The sequence below is a fragment of the Girardinichthys multiradiatus genome, chromosome X (genome assembly GCF_021462225.1).
Source record: "Girardinichthys multiradiatus isolate DD_20200921_A chromosome X, DD_fGirMul_XY1, whole genome shotgun sequence".
Taxonomy (NCBI): Eukaryota; Metazoa; Chordata; class Actinopteri; order Cyprinodontiformes; family Goodeidae; genus Girardinichthys; species Girardinichthys multiradiatus.
This window is the reverse complement of record NC_061817.1, coordinates 20,883,811-20,902,742: the sequence shown is the minus strand read 5'-3', so window position 1 is coordinate 20,902,742 and position 18,932 is coordinate 20,883,811. Positions and strand designations below refer to the sequence as shown.

The following is an 18,932-nucleotide window of genomic DNA, read 5'->3' as shown; positions in this document are numbered from 1 at the left end:
GGAAAAACTTTGCTTATTTTGTCAAATATTGTCTTTTGCTAAAAATCCTAATAATTGCAATTAGCCCTAATTAACCCCTAATTAAATTAATCAGATAATTTTTTTAATAATGCGTTAAAAAACCACCAGATTTTATGAGATAGATCGACACAAAGTAGCACATAATTGTGAAGTGGACATAAAGGATACATGGTACTCAGAAACACACGATGTGCATTTCTGTTCGGCTCCCCTGAGACGTTTCAGAACCACCTTTCTCTCCAGTCATAGCTGCAAATGTTTTAGGGTCTCTACCAGCTTTCCATATGTGAAGTCTAAAAATTATTGCGTTATTCTTCTTCTCAAAATAGCTCAAGCGCAGTCAGATTGGTTTTTCCCCACAGCATGATGCTACCACTACCATGTTTTACTGCTGGGATGATTTATTCAGGGTGATGTGCAGTGTTAGTTTTCCTCCACACAGTGTTATGGATGCAGGCTAAAAAGATACCTTTACTCTTATCTAAACAGAACACTCTGCATACTAGCATTTACACCCAAACTTGGGAAGTAGCAAGCATTTGTCTTCAGTAATATACACTGAGGTTTGTTGCAATGTGACAATGAACAGTTGATTTACCTATATTAACTGCTCTTGTTTTGTCAGAGGTGGACTTCAATGTTACAGGCATGTTTTCCATGCCCAGCCACCCACCAACCCCAGACCTGGAACCCGGGCTGGACAGGAAGCGCCCCGGCAGCACTGGGCACGACGGGGACTCTCACACGCCCCGTAAAGACAGGTACACGTCTCGTCCCAACCTCAGCCTCAGCCTGCCTCTCGGCCTACCTTCCCGCCCCAAGACACTGAGCAGACAGGAGTCGCGGGGCCCGGCAGTGTCGGCCCTTTACGTAGTGGCCGACGAGTCCGTCACAGTCACCGAGACGCCCACTGAAGATCTGCCTAGCCCAGACTTCAAAGCTGTGCCATAGCAGGATGTAGCCTTAATGAATTCAGTTACTGACTTATGAAAGAAGGGATGATGTTTTCTGTAAACCGTGCACTTTTTTTCTGAATTGTTCGTGAGATTTCACAACAGTTTAATCACGTACAGTTTCATACTCATGGTAACGAAACACTTTTTTGTTTTTATAGACATTTTAAAGAAACTTCGTTGTTGGGTTATGATTTTGTCTATATCTCTTTGTATTACTGTTCTGTACTCTTGTCATCTTTTTAATTTTCAATTAAAGCTTAGCTCTCTCTGTAGGTTTATATTTTGTGTGGGCTTCCTGTGTTGCTTTTTGTTTCTCTGGTGTCGCCTCTGTATCTTTTATTCTAGCAGTGAGAGTGCAGCCCAGTGTTGCTCTGTTTCAAAGGTGACTGTCATGTGGTTTTTTGTCCTTTTTGGGTATTTCTGCCTTGCCTGGTTTCACTGCACTCAGGAAGTAGCGTCTCTTTGTATGTTTCGCACAGTCTCTCACTCCCCTCGCTGTCTCTTTCTGGTTCTCCTGCTCCATCACTATATTTGGTTGGCATCTGGTTTTGCCCTCCTGAACTCTCTCCCCTTTCCCCCTCCTTCGTAGCCCTGTTAACAAACCGGAGCCCACTCCACGCAGAACCGGCACTGTAAATAGAAAGCAGACACAACTAACCTCACCCACCTTCCAACCCACACTGCCCCCTCTGGAAACCGGTGGTCCCTCCCAGCCTGAGCCGCAGTCCCCCCAGGTTCAGTCGCCAGCTCCAGAGGCTAAGCAGCTGGGTCTGAGTGCTGCTGGTGGTGGTGGCGGAGGTGGTGAAGCTCAAGGGGGTGGGGTCCAAGCAGCCGCTGTTCAACCTCAGGTTGTAATGCTCCTCGGCGCCGAGGACAGCAGGTAAGGAGCGAGCTGAGGTCGCAACAGTACTCCATCGTCCGCTCACAGCCAGTCAACCAATCAGGAGCTCGCCTACCCTTTGTGTTTGCCATGTGTCTTGTTGGTAACTGTAAGAATCACTCTGGATCTCTTTGAATAATAATTTCTACTTCATGCACAACATTTAATTTGGCTTCAGTAATTAAGACTTCATTGCAATCATGTTATGCTTTGATCATGCGCTTTGTTTTCTTCTCTGTTCTGCTTGCGATGATGAACCTATTTTTAAAGATATTTTGTGCTTACCAGGACGTTCCAGTGCTTTACTGGTTCATGGCCTTTTTCATTTTGCATGCAACACATTACTGAAACAGTTTTGTGTTTGCAATTCCTGACTTTTTTTTGCATCTTGTTACCTAAATTTCTCTTTCTTTGGTTCATTACTCTTGTTTTGACCTTCATCATGGATGGAATATGTGTTCGTCGTTGTTTGTGTGCATGATTTGTTTTGATTTTGCACCTGTATAATGTCTTGAGTAGAAAGTGGGCTACTAGTAATGTTTTGCTCTGTTGTTTTTCAACAGCCAAGCCCGTGAGCCCACATCCACCCCTCCTCCGCAGAGGAATGGTTCACCCCATCTTACAGTCGGGACCACGCTGTCACAGGGTGGGTCAAGAGGGCCGAGTCCACATATAATCCGCAGAGGTGAGAACAGTGTACACTCTCATATCCTGTTTACAGCGCATTGTTTTCACACCTCTTGAACTTTTTCACTTCTTGTCCCGCTACAATCACAAACTACAGTTTATTTTATTGGGATTTTATGTGATTAAGCAACATAAATAAGCACGTAACTGTGAAATGGAAAAAAAATGATACATGGTTTTCAACAATATCTAAAAAACAGTGACTGAGCTGTATTTGCAACCCATTTTCCCCTAAATCAAACAGATCTTCTTCCTGCAGAGGAAGGTGATCTGTTTAGATTGGACCAAAATTGTGTTGTTTGGCAAACATGCAGAACACTTTGTGGTGAACAATTAAAATTGCACATTAACCTGAACATAACTTTCTACAATGAAACACAGTGGTGGCAGCATCATGCTGTGGCAATGTTACTCCTCAGGAGGGTAGCTGGTCAGAGTTAATAGAAAGAAGGAGGGAGCTAAATGCAGGCCAGTCCTGGATGAAAATCTGATAGAGGATGCAAAAACTATGATGCTCACCTTCCAATAAGGCAATGACCCTGAACATACAGCCAAACCCACAATTGAATGGTTTAGATCAAAGCATAGAATGGCCTAGTCAAAGTCTAGAGCTGAATCTTACTGAGAATCGGTGGCTAGACATTTATTAAAAGCTGTTATTGAAAGCTCTCCATCAATCTGACTGATCTTGCTCCGTCTTGCAAAGAAGATAGAATTAGGTCTCTAAATGTGCAAACGTGGTAGATACACACCCTGTAATTGCAGTAAAAGGTTCTCGGAGGGCCAGAGGCAAAACTAACACTGTACATCACCCTGAATTCACCATTCCCACAGCGAAACAAGGTGTTGGTAGCATCATGCTGTGGGTACACTTTTCTTTAGCAGGGACAAAGTATTGATTTGGGCATGATTGAATACAAGTACACAATACCCACTTTTCAGATTCCAATTTGATAAAAAATGTTGAATACAATTTATCATTTTCCTTTCACTTTACAATTATGTGCTACCATTTGTTGATTCGTCACATAAAATCTCAGTAAAATATTTTGTAGTTTATGGTTGCAAGGGTTCAAGGGGTATAAATAATATCTTTTTGATCCTCTGCTTTGAAGGCACCAAAAAGCAGGCACCAGCTCCACCCAAACAGCCCAGCCCATACGCTTTTCAGTCCAGTAGCCCCCAGCTGCCCAGTTCTCCCAGTCACCCACCCCTCACATCCCGTCGTCACTCCAGCAAAGATGTCATCCAAGCCCCGAGCCATCCACCGCCACAGCCTCCTCTAGCCCACCAGCCGGCGCAGGGAGGCCGCGAGCCCTCGCCCCCACCCCCAAGAACGCCCACTCCTCCCGATACTCCACCGTCATACCACACTGGATCTCTTCCTCGCCCCTCCAGGCCCACTCCAAAGCCGCGACCACGACCCAGCATGCCTCCACCACCACAGCCTGCAGCTAATGACAACGGTAATGGCGTCTGCAACTCTGCATCCAAGATCATAACAGGTAAATAAAGGATTCGATAGGTACAGATGCAGAATATTCAATGCATATTTTTCAGTTATACACAGCAAAAAATTGTAAAAAGAAAATTGTTTATATAAATTTATCAGGCAGACATTTTTTACATGAAGTTGTCATAAGTGCAAGCTCTGTTATTAGGTCAAATGTATTAAGTGCGGATTGTTATCATTCCAGATGCATGTTTATGACATTTGCCTCATAAAGGTAGCTGAATGTGTCAGATTTTGCAAGTTGTTTAGGTTTTTCTGGCATTTTTATTAAATCATTCTTCTTTTGGTCCAAGTTGAAGCGAAGAAAACATCTCCAGACATGTTTTTCTTTGTGACAGTGTTTCAGCGTCTAAATAGTTTTTTTCCCCCTCTGCTCGTCTGCCAATAACCATCTATAGCTTCCTCTTAAGGTGCTGCTTTATTTAGATTTCTGGCTTCTTCTGGTTTCACTTTCTCGATTTGTGTCACACTGAATAGGACTGTGGTGATCTAAAGCATGACAAGAAATGTGTGTAAACATTGCAGATGTCTGAGCTGCCGGCCTGCCTGTAAGATGAGCTTTGCCGGGCAGGTGATGGTAAGGTTCCCATTGGCTGGTGTCTTGGCCCTTTTTGCTGCTTCATGTTTGTGCGTCTGTATGGAAAAACAACTAGAGCTCCATTGAATGTCTAATTCATGTAACATAGATGGATACAAGTGCATCTCAATAAATTATGTTATCATTCAAAGGTTGATTTGTTTCAGCAAATAAATGTAAATACTGAAACTCATGTAGATGTTTCATTGTTTACATTTTGAAAGATATGGCTTACAGTCAGTGAAAACACAAAATAATGTTTCTCGTAAAATCAAAATATAACATAAGACCATAGAAAAGGATTCTCTGTCTATTTTCGAAAAGGTTTTTGATGAACAATTTTCTCAGGGGTTTCAGTTATCCCTGTTGCGTATGCAATTTTTCTACAACACTTTATTCCTTCCACTCAACTTTCCATTGATATGCTTGAACATAGCACTCTGAGGAGCTAACTCCTTTAACAATGACCTTTTTGAGGTGTCAGTGACTTTCTTCTTCTTTAATCTGATTTACCAACACAAAGAGGTGCATTATTGTGAAGAGGAAGGAAAAAGGTTTAATCGTTCACCATTCATACTTTTGTAATCATTCAAAAGTATGAATGGTGTAAAAATGTCTAAAAACGGAACTTTTGCCCTGCTTCTGAAATGCTGATTGTGGCAGAAAACTAATACTGTAAATCACTTTGATCAGACCATACACACAGGGAAATACGGTGGTGGCAGCATCGTGCTGTGGGAATGCTTTTTAGCTGGTATAGGACGCTCTTCAGAGTTCATGAGAAGATGGGTGGTGGTAAATACAGAGGAATATCCAAAGAAAGGATTGAGCTGCAAAAGACTTGAGGCTTTGCAAAGTAGAGTGGGCCAAAATTTCAGTCTCCAGATGCACAAAGTAAATAACACTAATTAGAAGAGGAATCTTTTGATGATATTCTTTTATGAAGATGCACATGTATGTTTATGTCTGAAGGCATGTTTTTGTCCATTTGTCTGTTCCTAATACGCTTGCATTTAGGTATAGTTTGAACTGCTTTGCTGTGATGACTAAACATGCTTCTAAACAGGTTTAAACTGTTTATTTTCCGTGGTCAATGGTTTTGCACAGATCTATGCAACGTTTTTTATTGCATTTACAGATTAACACACCAAGGAAACTCAAAAAAACCTTTAACAATAATTAGAAGTATTGATGATGTTTGCAGAGGAGTCCTTGGTGTCTTAAAGAATGTGGCGTTTGCAGTGGTGTGCATGTGCAGCTGTTTGCTGCTTATTTCATGATGTGTTTGGTGATTGTTTTTTTTTTTTTACAGATGGAAACCTGGTTATAAAGAAGATCGGAAAAGCTTTTGTCCCTCAGGTGATCGAGGAGCAACAAGTGATGGGCTCTGCTGGTCAAGAGCCCACCTCCACCCCGACCCTGCACCTAAACCGTCACATCGAGACAGAGAATACTGCTCTGTAAAAGATGCTCTAGCTTTTATCGTTAATCTAAGCCTCGTTATACAGTAGGGGTATTAAACCACAAAACCCCTGTGCAGCCATCACATTGAACTCATTTTGCTGTATGATATGCTGAGTGTTCAGAGACTGGATTGCAGAGCCAAAGCTTAAAGGACCTCATTTATATAGCAGCTTAACTATGTCAGTTTCTTTTGGAGACGAGCATCGGAGTGCGGTTTTAGCTTTGTTTTACCCTTTTAACCTACAAGGTATGGATGAGAAGGTTTGAATTCAAACTGATGCCTATTTATCATAAAACTAAACTGCATTTTCACTTTCCAGGGTTTGCAGTTTCATCTTACCTGTGTCAGTGTAATGTTCAGACTCAGCAGGAAGGTATTAAGACATGGCTAAAGAGCTAAAGATCATTTTAACTTCTTTAGCACATTAAACGTTGCAGTGACCAAATACTTTTTGGGAAGGGTGCAATAAGATATGCAGTTGTCTTCCGCTAAAGGCCTGTTCAGAGCATGTTGCCGCGGTTTCAGGCAATTTTACAGAGATATCTTGAGTAATACAACAGGGTGCGGTTTGATTTTCTTATTTTTAAATCAGGATTTTATTTCATGTCCCCTAAGCTGATTTTTAAAAGGAAAAGTCCTACTTAATGCTTCAACATTTGATTTTATTGTTAAAAGGGACAATCTTTTTCCATTTGTAACTAATCACTCTTACACCAAAATCAAAGCTTCGACCAAATACTGGAGAACAATTAAAATCCTTTTTTGAGTATGATTTTTACTACGAGTTTGCTTGTCTTTTCTGCATCGTAGCTGTTCATAATTAAAGAGTTTTATACACAATTTTGACCATAATTTAAAGAAGTTTCTCAATTTTTGCAACTATAGATACTTTCCCAGTAAAACATATTCTTTTTAAAACAAGATTAAAAATAATACAAAGCGTTTTAGAAACTTAATTGAACTATCTGGGGGTTTTTTAAACTCCAGGTACCATAAAACATTTAAATCTGTCCATAAGGTATACATGTAGTATTTGTACCACTGCAAATATTTTCACATTGTGTCACAACATGACCACAAGGTTTAATGTATTTTTATGGAGACTGTGGCTGAATGGGAAGAGCAAGTTGTGGGTTTGATTCCAGCTTGCTACCCCTGTTTGCAGACCAAACCCATGTATTGGTGGATGAACGTGTGCGCTTGTTAGAGTGTAACGTGGCTCTGGTGTACAGACATCGCTTCAGGTGGTCGGTATGACTGGAAAATGCTTTAAAAGTTAAGTCCATTCGCCGTACACCAACACAAGAGAACATGATTATGAAAAAATTATGCAAGGGTTTCATTTTATTTATTTTGTTTGCACAAATTAACATCTGAAAACTCAATCTGCATCTTATGCGACTAGAGACTGAAGGTCTTGTCCACTCTTTCCCCGCATTTGTGTCCATCTTTCCATAGCTTCCCTGTGCTTGCTGGAAAAAAAAGGATTCCCACAGTATTATGTTGCCACTGCCATGTTTCCCCATGGGGCTAGTCAGTGTTAGTTGTGCCATACTCTTCATTGTCAGGTGATGGATTAAACGGTGCTCCATGAGATGTTCAAGGCTAATCTAACCCTGCTTTAAACCTCTCCACAACTTTAAGCCTCGCCTCCTTCCATGGTCTTCATGATGCTGTTAGTTCTCTAATGTTCTCTATCTCACCTCTGAGGCCTTCACAGAATATCTGGGTTTATATTGAGATTAAATTACATACAGTTATGTTTTGTTTGCTAATTTGCCAACTTCTGAAGGCAGTTGGTTGCACTGGATTTAATTTAGGGGTATCTGAGTAAGGGGAATAGAAATACATGCCAAACTAACATTTTCCCTCTACTTCAAAATGATCTATTGCATAAAGCTCCTTATATAGAATGCATTGGCCTTTGTGGCTGCAACGTGAAAAAGTCTCGAGGGTAGGAATACTTTCATAAGGAATTGCATAGAGTTCTGCCCATCAAGCCCAGTAACCGATGATGAAGACGGTTACAGAAAGGCAAATGATGAGGTTGCTGTTGACAAGGTGCCGCAGATTTGGCTTTTCATCCAGAGTGCAGATGATCTGCTCGGGGGCAGGAGGAGTCACAGTGTTGCTGTCCGCCTCCCGTCGCCTCTCCATCCCACACAACCAGTAGATGGCGGATATGAACCTGGACTGACTGGGAGCGCTGGACACAGATGAAGCAGAGTCTGCCAGGGTCAGTGAAATATATGGAAAAAAACTGTTAATAAGCCAGTTGGAAAGGAGAAGTGTCAAGATATGCAGCAGAGACAGACCTCTCCTTTGATGGCCAGCTTGTCCATTTCTGCTCTCTGCGTCTCCTCCTGTATGTCTCTGCTCCACTGGGATCACCTGCTCTTTTGGCTTCACTGGATCAAACCTTGTGTACCAAGTGAGACGACTTATCTGTTTAAAAAGTAAAGCAGTGAGAACTTATGTCACTGCTGGAGTCTGCTTCAACATGTATCCTAACACATTATTGACACCCAGTGGCGATGCGGGTAAATTTTATAATTTTATTTCTGTATGGGTGTAAACAAAGAGAACCAGCAGAGAAAAGGCTAGACTGCAGCGTCACCTGTTCTGGAGTGGGTTCCTCAGTAGCCAGACTGACTATAACTACCACACCCAGGGTGATGAATGACAGCAGCATAGAGAAGTAGAGGTAATGGACGTATTTTAGCACGCTGGGCCTGTCGTCCTCTTCAAAGCACAGTGGTGCAGGGTAGATGAAGTCCAACAACATGCGTATGCAGCCCACAGTGAGACCAATGGCGAGACCCCAGAATGCACCCTGCATGACAGAACATCCTACTATAAGCACAATACATCAGAAGGGCTCAGTTGTAAATGCACTCTGAAGCTGTAGCTCCTCACTTTCTCATTAGTCCTCTTCCAGAAGCAGCCCATGAGGAAGATAATGCTCACAGGAGGTTGCAGGTAGGTGCTAATGGACTGGATGTAGATGAAGAGCTGGCCTCCCTGACTAGCCTGGACAACAGGAATCCAGAGCACTGATACCGCCACCAAGACGAGCACAAACACCCTGCAGCATGCACACACAGTTTAAAGATTTAAATGTTAAGTAATGCAGCTCAGGTCTGTGAGGGTGACATGATGACTCAATGTGTAAAATATCAGCATCACTAGATGCTTTGTTGTTAAACTCAATTTATAAAGATTAATGTGGAAACAGTTGGAAAAGTCATTACTTTGGGAGTACAGTACCATGCATTAGTATTCAAACAATTTTAATTTTATTACATCAAAACCACAAATTACTATTTATTTTATTGGGATTTTAGACAAAGCACTGCATAAAAATGGTTTTCAAATTCTTTTACAAACAGAAACCTAAAAAAGATAAAGTGTCACTTATTCAATACTTTGTTAAACCTCCTTTGGCTGCCATTACCGCTGCAAGTATTGATTCTTCTTTACAAAACAGCTCACACTCTGTCAGATTGGATGGAGAAAGTCTATGAACATCCAATTTCAAGTTTTGCCCCAGATTTGTAATTAGATTTAGGTCTGCACTTGAACTAGGCCATTCTAATACATGGACATGCTTTAATCAAAACAATTTTGTTGTATCTTTGGCTGTTTGGGGCTGCTAATAGGTGAACTTCTGCCCCAGTTTCTGGTCTTCTGCGGCCACCACAAGGATTGCCCTGTATTTAGCTCCATACAACGTCCCAACTAACTAACAACTGTGACCAGCCTCTTTGTGCCTGCTGATGAAACGCATGCCCAAAGCATCTTGCTGCCTCACCATGTTTCACAGTGAGGATGTGTTCAGGGTGATGTGCAGTTTTATTTTTGTCTGTGACATGTGGTTTCATGTAGACACAAACAAAGTTACATTTTGATCTTATCTGACCAGAGCACATTCTTCCTCATTTTTTCTTTATCTCCTTTATTCTTTGTGGCAAACTTTAAACATAACTTCTGATGGCTTTCTTTAAACAATGCCATCCTCCTTGCCCAGTGGGTCAATGCCAATTTTACCAAATGCATGACTAATAGCTGTAATTCTCCCATAAGAGTTGACTAATTAAAAAAGTTCTGAGGGGAATTTGTTGCAATGGATTTTATTTAGGAGTAAAAGGGACCACACTTATCAGATTTTAGTCCATTTTAATAGTAGTTTCTTTTCAGAAATTAGTAAAAAAAAACTACTTTGTATTGGTTTATAGAAAAGTAGAATACACACTTTACAATAAAGAGAATAAATTGTGGATTAAGACTTAGATGGTCAAATTGAAAGTAAAAAAACAAACATATTCTTTGTTAAAAATACTGCCTAGTTTGTACCGTATTTACAAAAATCACCAAAATCCTTTTAAATCTATTCATACTGTGAGTTTCTGTACTTTGTGCTGGTGCTAAAATGAGTCATACCTCCCAACAATCATGAGCTCCCATTCAGAAGCATGAGATCTGAAGCTCTTCCATAAATCCATGGTGAAAATGGTACTAGAGCTGTTGAAGATGGATGTCAGAGACGACATGAGAGCAGCAATCATCACAGCCATCATGAGACCTCGCAGCCCTGAGAAGGAAGAGTTGCAAGTAGTTGACTGTGTTTGCAATGTTTACATTAAAGCAAAATGTGAAAAAGAGTAAGTGACATCAAAACCAGTGTCTCACCTGCAGGCAGAAGCTCCATAACCAGTTTGGCATAAGCAATGTCTGAACATCCCACTGAATTCCCACAAATCTGTTTGCACAGGTCAGGGTCTGCACACGCCACTTCATCTATACACAATTTATCATACAGTGAACAAGAAGAATACAAACTGAAACAACCTGACTGATCCCATAAATCCTAATCTGTACCTGTGTAGAGGATCCTGCTGATCATCCCAGGGAGCATGATGGCAAAGAAAGGCAGAACTTTCAGGTATGCAGCCAGGAGCGACCCACCCTTAGCATGGGTCAGAGTCTTTGCAGCCAGAGAGCGCTGCACAATCACCTGCAGAGAACCAAGGAAGACTCTCAGTTTCCAGGTTGTGGTGAATGGGTAACTAAGATCCTCATTGAGACACTTTATTTAGAGTAAATCAGAATGGGTACAGTGATCCTATAACTCACTGTTGTCACTTAACTGATAAGACAGTAAATGATCAGTTAAACTACCCGTGCATTCTTCTCTTAATCACTGTTACTGTGAAGTGGTACATTTTTGAACAGCAAAATATGCCAACAAGTTTTTCAGAAGAACTCTGAGAAAGGCTAAATCTAAGGGTAAAATATGGACCTTTCAAAGACTCGTCATGGTCAGCGTGTAATTTTCATACCCGTTTTAAAAGATGAACAAATTAATTTAAATTAACAGGATAAAACTTGTTCTGATAATCCAAATTTTACATATAGTTCCAATCTTTTCTGATTGGGTTCTAGACATTGACTTGCAAAAGTCTTCAAACATTCAAACTTCATTACAACCACAAACTGCAATGTATTTTATTGGGATTTAATAAGATAAACCAACACAAAGCGGTGCACAGAAAAAGGAAGAAGATGAATGCTTTTTAAACTTTGTTACAAATAAAAATCTGAGAAGTTCCGTACATTCATCTCGCTTGCAATTAATACCCCTAAAACAAATCTAGTGCAACTGATGCCTTCAGAGGTCACCTAATCAGCAAACAGAGTCCACTTGTGTGGGATTGAATCTCAGTGTAAATGTAGCTATGCTGTGAAGCCCTCAGAGGTTTGTTAAAGAACATCAGTGAACAAACAGCATCATTAAGGCCAGGGAAAAAGTTGTGGAGAAACTCAAAGTATGATTAGGTTATAAAAATCAGTAGACACAATACGTATTAGTCATGTACTCAACAAATCTATATGAAAGAGGTAAAAGCTATACGAAGTCCTACTTGCAGTTTTCCACAAGCCAAAAAATACGTGGAAGAAGGTGGTGCTACCTGATGAAACTAAAACTGAAAATGTCTGGCCTATATGCATAATGCTGTTTGGCAACACCATACGTACAACGAAAGATGATGGTAGTAGTATCATGCTGTGTGGGGATCTGTTACTTCTACAGGGACAGGGAAGTGGGTCAGAGTTGATGGGAAGATGGATAAAGATAAATGAAGAGGAATCCTGGTTACAGTCCTGGTTTAAAAATTGTTACAAGATGCAATATACTTAAAACAGAGGTGAAGGTTCACCTTCCACAATGAACCTAAACATACCGCCAGAACTACAATAGAAAGGCTTATACCAAAGCATTCATGTGCTTAAATGATCCAGTCAAAGTCCAGACCTAAAGCTAATTGAAAATATATGGCAAGACTTTAAAATTTGTGTTTATGGAGACTGTCCTTGAGTTTGACCTATTTTTCAAAGAAGAATGGACAGAAATTTCATTCTCTAAATGTGTAAAGCTGGTGGTAGGCGTACCCCAGGAGCTGGAGCTGTAATTATAGAGACACAGTATTCACTCAGGGGGACTGAAGACAAATGCAAGTCACACTTTCAGATTTTTTGGTGTAAAACATTTTGAAAACTATGCATAATTTTAATCCCCATTCCCATTTATGCTACTTTGTGTTGAGATCATATTAAACACAGTATGTTAAAAGGTGAAAAAGTTCAAGACCTATACATATTTTGCAAGGAACCATATGCTGGAATAGTTCCCAAAAACATTTTTTTTTATTGTAGTACCTGATCAGAACACCAATACCACATGGAGGGAATGGACATGCCAACAATAACGCCAGGCCAGGGTAGGTCTGAGTTCACCGGGTCTCTAAATATGTGAAAGGAATCATCTCGAGGGATGCCACAGGTCGAGTTAGGTACACGAACTGAGGGAATGGCAGTGAAATACCCCTCCATCAGAGCATCCCAACCTCCAACCTCAGCAAAACCTCAGAGCGGAGAAAAAAAAAAGAGAGTTGGACAAAGACGGAAACAAAATGCAGAAGGCGGAAAAGTGACATGGTCAGTGACTTACTGAAGCCCATGAGGGTGAGCGCTCCTGCCAGCATGATTGCAGTTTGAGCTGCATCAGTGTAGATAACTGCAGCAAGACCACCTGCAACACAACACAAGGCTCATAAAGTACCTTTAGCAGCTGGTGAATAAACAGAAGCTGCAACACAATGATACATTTCACACAATGTAGTTGATGGAGGGAAAAACATCACCTGCTACAGTGTAGAGAGCTGTCACTGCTAGCAGCAGCACCACGGCCAGGTAGATATTCCATTTTAAAGCAAGCTGGATGAACACAGCACCTGCATACATGTCGACCTGACCACAACACATGATTTGACAATACATTCAGGTTTATACAATTTCTCACCAAAACACAGAAATTCCTGCTGGATTTGGGCCATACCGATATTTTTGTAAAGATGTAAATAAACAGGGACAAGACTGCTATAAATAACTGCGTTCTTCTTCCGCCGAAGCGCTTCTGCAAATATTCTGGCATGGTTGTCACCTGCAGAGGAGAGTGTCTTGGAAATTACTCTCACAATGCAAGAGTTCACTCCTGTTTGTGTGCAAAACTCACCCCAGAGGAGATATAAATGGGAAGGAAGAGCCATCCGAGGAGCAACACCATAAACATTCCCTGTTTGTTTTTAACAAATATAAAGACATAAAATGAATATTAACTCCCATTTTCTTTATAACATTAAATACTATGTCTTACGTTCCATTCATAGGCTATTGCCCCGATTCCTGCAGCGGCTCCTGACCCAGCCAGACCGATGAAATGTCCACTGCCAATGTTACTGGCAAAGAGTGAAGCTCCCACCTAAATATAGACGAGGAAATTGGGATCTAGATCAACCCGGTCGGTTTCTTTCAAGAGGAAAACAGTTTGTCTCTACTGGTGATTAAGGAAAACTATGTTATATGAGGGATTTAACCTTCTTCTACTCATTTTTTAAATCACAAAATCAGTCATAGATCTTTTTTCTTCCTACAAAGATTTGATGGTAATTTCCTTACAGGCCACCAGGTCATACTCTTCCCAGCTAAGAAGTATCCATCCACCGTGCTGCGCTTTGTCCTCCACATGGACTAATTAAATAAAAGAAAGAAGATTGTTTAGTGTAAGTCACGATGAAATCATGTTCTCTAACTAAGTTACACAGGTGCCCAGTTTAATCTGAAACATTATACCAGAATCAACCTATATTACTCACATTTTGTCACTTTGTGATTTTTACACCATTAACTTTGTCCTGAAGAACTGAGAACTAATTATGTTTTTGTTTTTTTTTATAATGTTACAAGTGGATGAAACTGAGGTGTTAAGATCGCTGGGCGCTGCCTTGTACTTTAACATGTTTTAGGATAAAATATTTCTAATACTATAAAACATTTCTTTAAGAAAATAAACCCCATCAGTGTCTTTTAATGTATTGCAACTGGCTTGTAGAAGCTAAGATGGATTTTATTTTATTTATGAAAACCCTGTTTAATTCTGCAGCAGAATGTGTGATCATGTCCAAAGTGCATACTGTGTATTTTTTGTACAAAGACTGCTTTGCTGTTGGTTTATTTCTCTGTCATTCCAAAGATAATTTAAAATGTAAATCCTGCACTGGTAATTTCACCTATACATAACTCATGATTAAAATAAAACTGGATGTCAGTAAATAAAGTAATTCATAATTATTGAAATACATCCATAATTTAAGAACAGCATCGTTTATTTATTAAATGTGAAATTTAATTAATATAAATTTAAGATTTTCTTTATATGTTAAAACATTATGCTTTATATAATGCACTGAAAGATTATATAATAATCATAATATTAATATCAACCTATTTAATTATAGGACATTTATTAAATCATATATTTAATAAATTAAATATTGTTTCCACAGATGTAAGTAATGTTTTTATTATTTTTAAAGGTTTTTACTGAAATATAAAAAGTTTATAAAAAATTTTATTCTATTAAAAGAAAAAAAAAAGCAACTATTATCGAATCCTGAATCATGTACATAAGCTATTAAGACATAATTTCCTGTTTCATCCATGTTTTGGTCATTTTTTTCCCTTTTATCTGTGTCAAATGAACAGACAGCCCAACACGTGACCTCACACAGTTCAAAGACTGATAAGGAGGAAGTTGGAGGCTGCAAAGGATTGGCTGGGAAAAAACACTCTACTGATAAAACAACAGAAGTTCCTGATTTAACAACAAAAACTAGAATCTTAACCTTTTTGATATAGCAAAAATAGCAAAAAGCCAAAAAAAAACTTATGTATGTGGTATATTATTATTTTTAAGCCATTTATTGCTCATAGCAATGTAAATCCCTTTTTTCAGCATTGAAAAATAACTTTTTTTACTCATTTAAAGTATTTGTGGTATTGCTCTTCTTACCAAGAAACCAACAGCCAGCACCAGCAGAAAGTATACTACCAGGACCACAATATCCACAGTGACCAGGGTGTTGCTCCCAAAAGAGGGCTTCTGAGTTGGGGGCATGTTGGTTGTTGGTGCTCCATCACCAGCTGCATATTTGTAGGTCATCTGAAAAGCAGAACATGCAGCAAAAGTTATTTCAATCTGAGAACGAAGAAGAAAATCTGCTCAGCTCAACCAGAGAAGGAGATTTCCATTACATTTTTCCAAGTATTGCCCTATTCTACATCTATAGATGTAAGGCACTTGTTTTATTTGCCATTTACATTTGATATTTATAATACCGTTATGTGCTTTAACACATTTCTTAATGCAGTCATCACAGTTATCTCATTTTTGGACCCTTCTTGCAGATTTATGCCATAAAAGCAAACATCAACTTTAATCATAGCAGCTATCAGAGTGAAATCAGCAGCTGCAGAAGAACCTACAACACAGTCTTTAAACTACAGAGTGTGAGAGTTTGTAATGTTAAATAAACTCACCTTTTAGTAACTTGTCCTGCAGAGTCTCATACCACCTGGGCTGCCTGGTGCCCACACAATGCGGCATCAATAACCCGAAGATAATCCCAGTAACCTGACTTTGTCTTGAAACCATTTCCACACATCACCAGGTTCAAACTCCACTTTCCCCACATGCACAACAAGGTTTAGTTAAAATGTAAGAGATTTATTACACTTCACAGGGAGGCGCGTAAAAGAGAGCTTAATCATGTCGGTAAATGACTGATTGATTGCTACAAGAGGTTTGAATTCATTGAAACTACTCACGAGACGAAGTAAAAGCAGAACAGTGGAATGGCTGTTTGAGTTCATGTTAGTAGTGATCAGAAAAGAGACTTGCAGGCACAAAAAAGTACTGTTTATATCAGATTCTGCAGACACACAGCTTGCAGTGATGGAATAAGCCACGTAAGCAGCAGCTGTAAAGAAACAAACAGATTCACAAAAAAACATTGGAGAATATAGTAACACAAGCATATTATGTGTTTGATGTTATAAACCAGTCTATTCTCTTTGGTGCAACACAAAGTATTTCTAGAAAAATCAAACAAAAGCATTCATTGAACTCTTTATATTTGTCTGAATTTATTTGTCACAATAAAAATACAGATGTAATATTTTATAGATGATAAATGGAGAGCAGTGCTTTAGATATAACATTTGTCACTTAATCTGTCACTTAAGCAAAAAACAGCACATATTATATCACTTGAAAACAGTGCTTATAGTGGTTTAAACATTTTTTTAACAACTGCACTTCAAACAGTAAAAACTACAGTATGCATTTATATACAGGACCTTGCAAATATATTCATCGACCTTGAAGTTTTCCTCATTGTTTTTACATTACAGCAACAACCTTAAATATATTTCTTGGTCCTCAAACCCTCAGTCGGTCGTGACAGATGGCCGCTCACACTGAGCCTGGTTCTGCTTGAGGTTTCTTCCTGTTAAAAGGGAGTTTTTCCTCTCCACTGTCGCTACATGCATGCTCAGTATGAGGGATTGCTGCAAAGTCAACGCCAGTGACTGTCCACTGTCTCTACATGCTCATCCAGGAGGAGTGAATGCTGCAAGTTACTGACTGGATGCAATCTGCTGTGTTTCCTTAGATAGAAAAACCTTTTAACCAATTTGAATAAATAACTGAATCTGACTGCACTGTTCAATGATGTTTGATAGTTAGGATTAATTGGAATGTATGTACCTGACTTGAAATCTGAATGATTCGATCGAATTGACATTGTAAATTGCCTTGAGACGACATGTGTTGTGAATTGGCGCTATATAAATTAAGCTGAATTGAATCGAATTATTTAATTTATTATTTTCTTTCTACTTCACAGTAATGAACTACCTCGTGTTGGTCTGTCACATAAAATCCCAATAATATACATCAAGGTTTGTGATTGTAGTTTGACAAAATGGGGAAAAGCTCCATAGGGGTGTGAATAATTTTGCAAGGCACTGTAGTTATTTTTAATATTAAGGTAAATCTGTTTCTCTATAAACTAAAGAGCATCGCGGTCCTCTCATTGGATTATTGCTACACTCGGCCCAGAAACGCATTAAAATCCAGTTAAATACAACAGAAATACAGAAACGCACGAATAATGACCAAAAAAAAAAACGGAGCTCCAGGTTGTAGCATATACATCATTTACACAGTCTTATTCTGTACAGTTACCACACAATACATCTCTGTTACACTTTAATAAGTATCTAACAGTGGAGCACAGCTAAACCTTCACAAATTGCACCGCGCCCGCTTTAAGACTCACATGATCCCACTTCTGCAATCTTCTCTCTGTTTGAAGGTTATAATTACATTATTTTCTATAAAACAAACAGCAAGCTGCAGCTTATATATGAAAGCTTTAATAGTTAGACGTATCATCCAAAAGCATACATTAGGAAAGCCTGCAGATAGTGAGACTAAGGTACACAACAGCAAGCAAAATCACCTTTAATCTGAGGAGTACAGTGCCTTGCAAAAGTATTCGGCCCCCTTGAACTGGTCAACCTCTTGCCACATTTCAGGCTTCAAACATAAATATATAAAATTCAAATTTTTTGTGAAGAATCAACAACAAGTGGGACACAATTGTGAAGTGGAATGAAATTTATTGGATGTGTCAAACTTTTTTAACAAATAAAAAACTGCAATATTATTCGGCCCCCTTGCGTTAATACTTTGTTGCGCCACCCTTTGCTGCAATTACAGCTGCAAGTCGCTTGGGGTTTGTTTCTATCAGTTTTGCACATCGAGAGACTGAAATTGTTGCCCATTCTTCCTTGGAAAACAGTTCAAGCTCAGTGAGGTTGGATGGAGAGCGTTCGTGAACAGCAGTCTTCAGCTCTTTCCACAGATTCTCGTTTGGATTCAGGTCTGGACTTTGACTTGGCCATTCCAACACCTGGATACGTTTATTTGTGAACCATTCCATTGTAGATTTGGCTTTATGTTTAGGATCATTGTTTTGTTGGAAGATAAATCTCCATCCCAGTCTCAGGTCTCTTGCAGACTCCAACAGGTTTTCTTCCAGAATGGTCCTGTATTTGGCCCCATCCATCTTCCCATCAATTTTGACCATCTTCCCTGTCCCTGCTGACGAAAAGCAGGCCCAAACCATGATGCTGCCACCACCATGTTTGACAGTGGGGATGGTGTGTTCAGGGTGATGAGCTGTGTTGCTTTTACGCCAAACATATCATTTTGCATTGTGACCAAACAGTTTGATTTTGGTTTCATCTGACCAGAGCACCTTCTTCCACATGTTTGGTGTGTCTCCCAGGTGGCTTGTGGCAAACTTTAAACGAGACTTTTTATGGATATCTTTGAGAAATGGCTTTCTTCTTGCCACTCTTCCATAAAG

The 18,932-nt window shown here is 39.6% G+C and overlaps 2 protein-coding genes across 2 annotated transcripts in view; one reads left to right on the top strand and one right to left on the bottom strand.

Annotated features, from left to right (window-relative positions):
• The window catches only part of LOC124862720 (rho GTPase-activating protein 17-like), a 29,168-nt gene extending 22,291 nt beyond the window's left edge, over positions 1 to 6,877 (top strand). The window contains exons 16-20 of the mRNA XM_047356793.1: positions 647 to 782; positions 1,567 to 1,857; positions 2,421 to 2,542; positions 3,660 to 4,049; positions 5,947 to 6,877. Coding sequence (XP_047212749.1) covers positions 647 to 782; positions 1,567 to 1,857; positions 2,421 to 2,542; positions 3,660 to 4,049; positions 5,947 to 6,098 — 1,091 coding nt within the window. The 3' untranslated portion in view covers positions 6,099 to 6,877. The remainder of the gene's footprint in view (positions 1 to 646; positions 783 to 1,566; positions 1,858 to 2,420; positions 2,543 to 3,659; positions 4,050 to 5,946) is intronic.
• A 537-nt stretch (positions 6,878 to 7,414) lies between these two features.
• On the bottom strand, positions 7,415 to 17,076 carry LOC124862699 (sodium/myo-inositol cotransporter 2-like). Its single transcript, XM_047356761.1, has 16 exons — positions 16,036 to 17,076; positions 15,509 to 15,658; positions 14,116 to 14,187; positions 13,814 to 13,918; positions 13,673 to 13,732; positions 13,496 to 13,600; positions 13,302 to 13,407; positions 13,109 to 13,189; positions 12,817 to 13,022; positions 10,978 to 11,113; positions 10,789 to 10,896; positions 10,540 to 10,690; positions 9,016 to 9,184; positions 8,717 to 8,932; positions 8,415 to 8,544; positions 7,415 to 8,327 (listed from the first exon to the last, which is right to left on the bottom strand). The coding sequence occupies exons 2-16, from the start codon at positions 15,656 to 15,658 to the stop codon at positions 8,095 to 8,097; spliced, it is 2,028 nt and encodes a 675-aa protein (XP_047212717.1). The 5' UTR covers positions 16,036 to 17,076; the 3' UTR covers positions 7,415 to 8,094.
• Between the last annotated feature and the right edge of the window lie 1,856 nt (positions 17,077 to 18,932).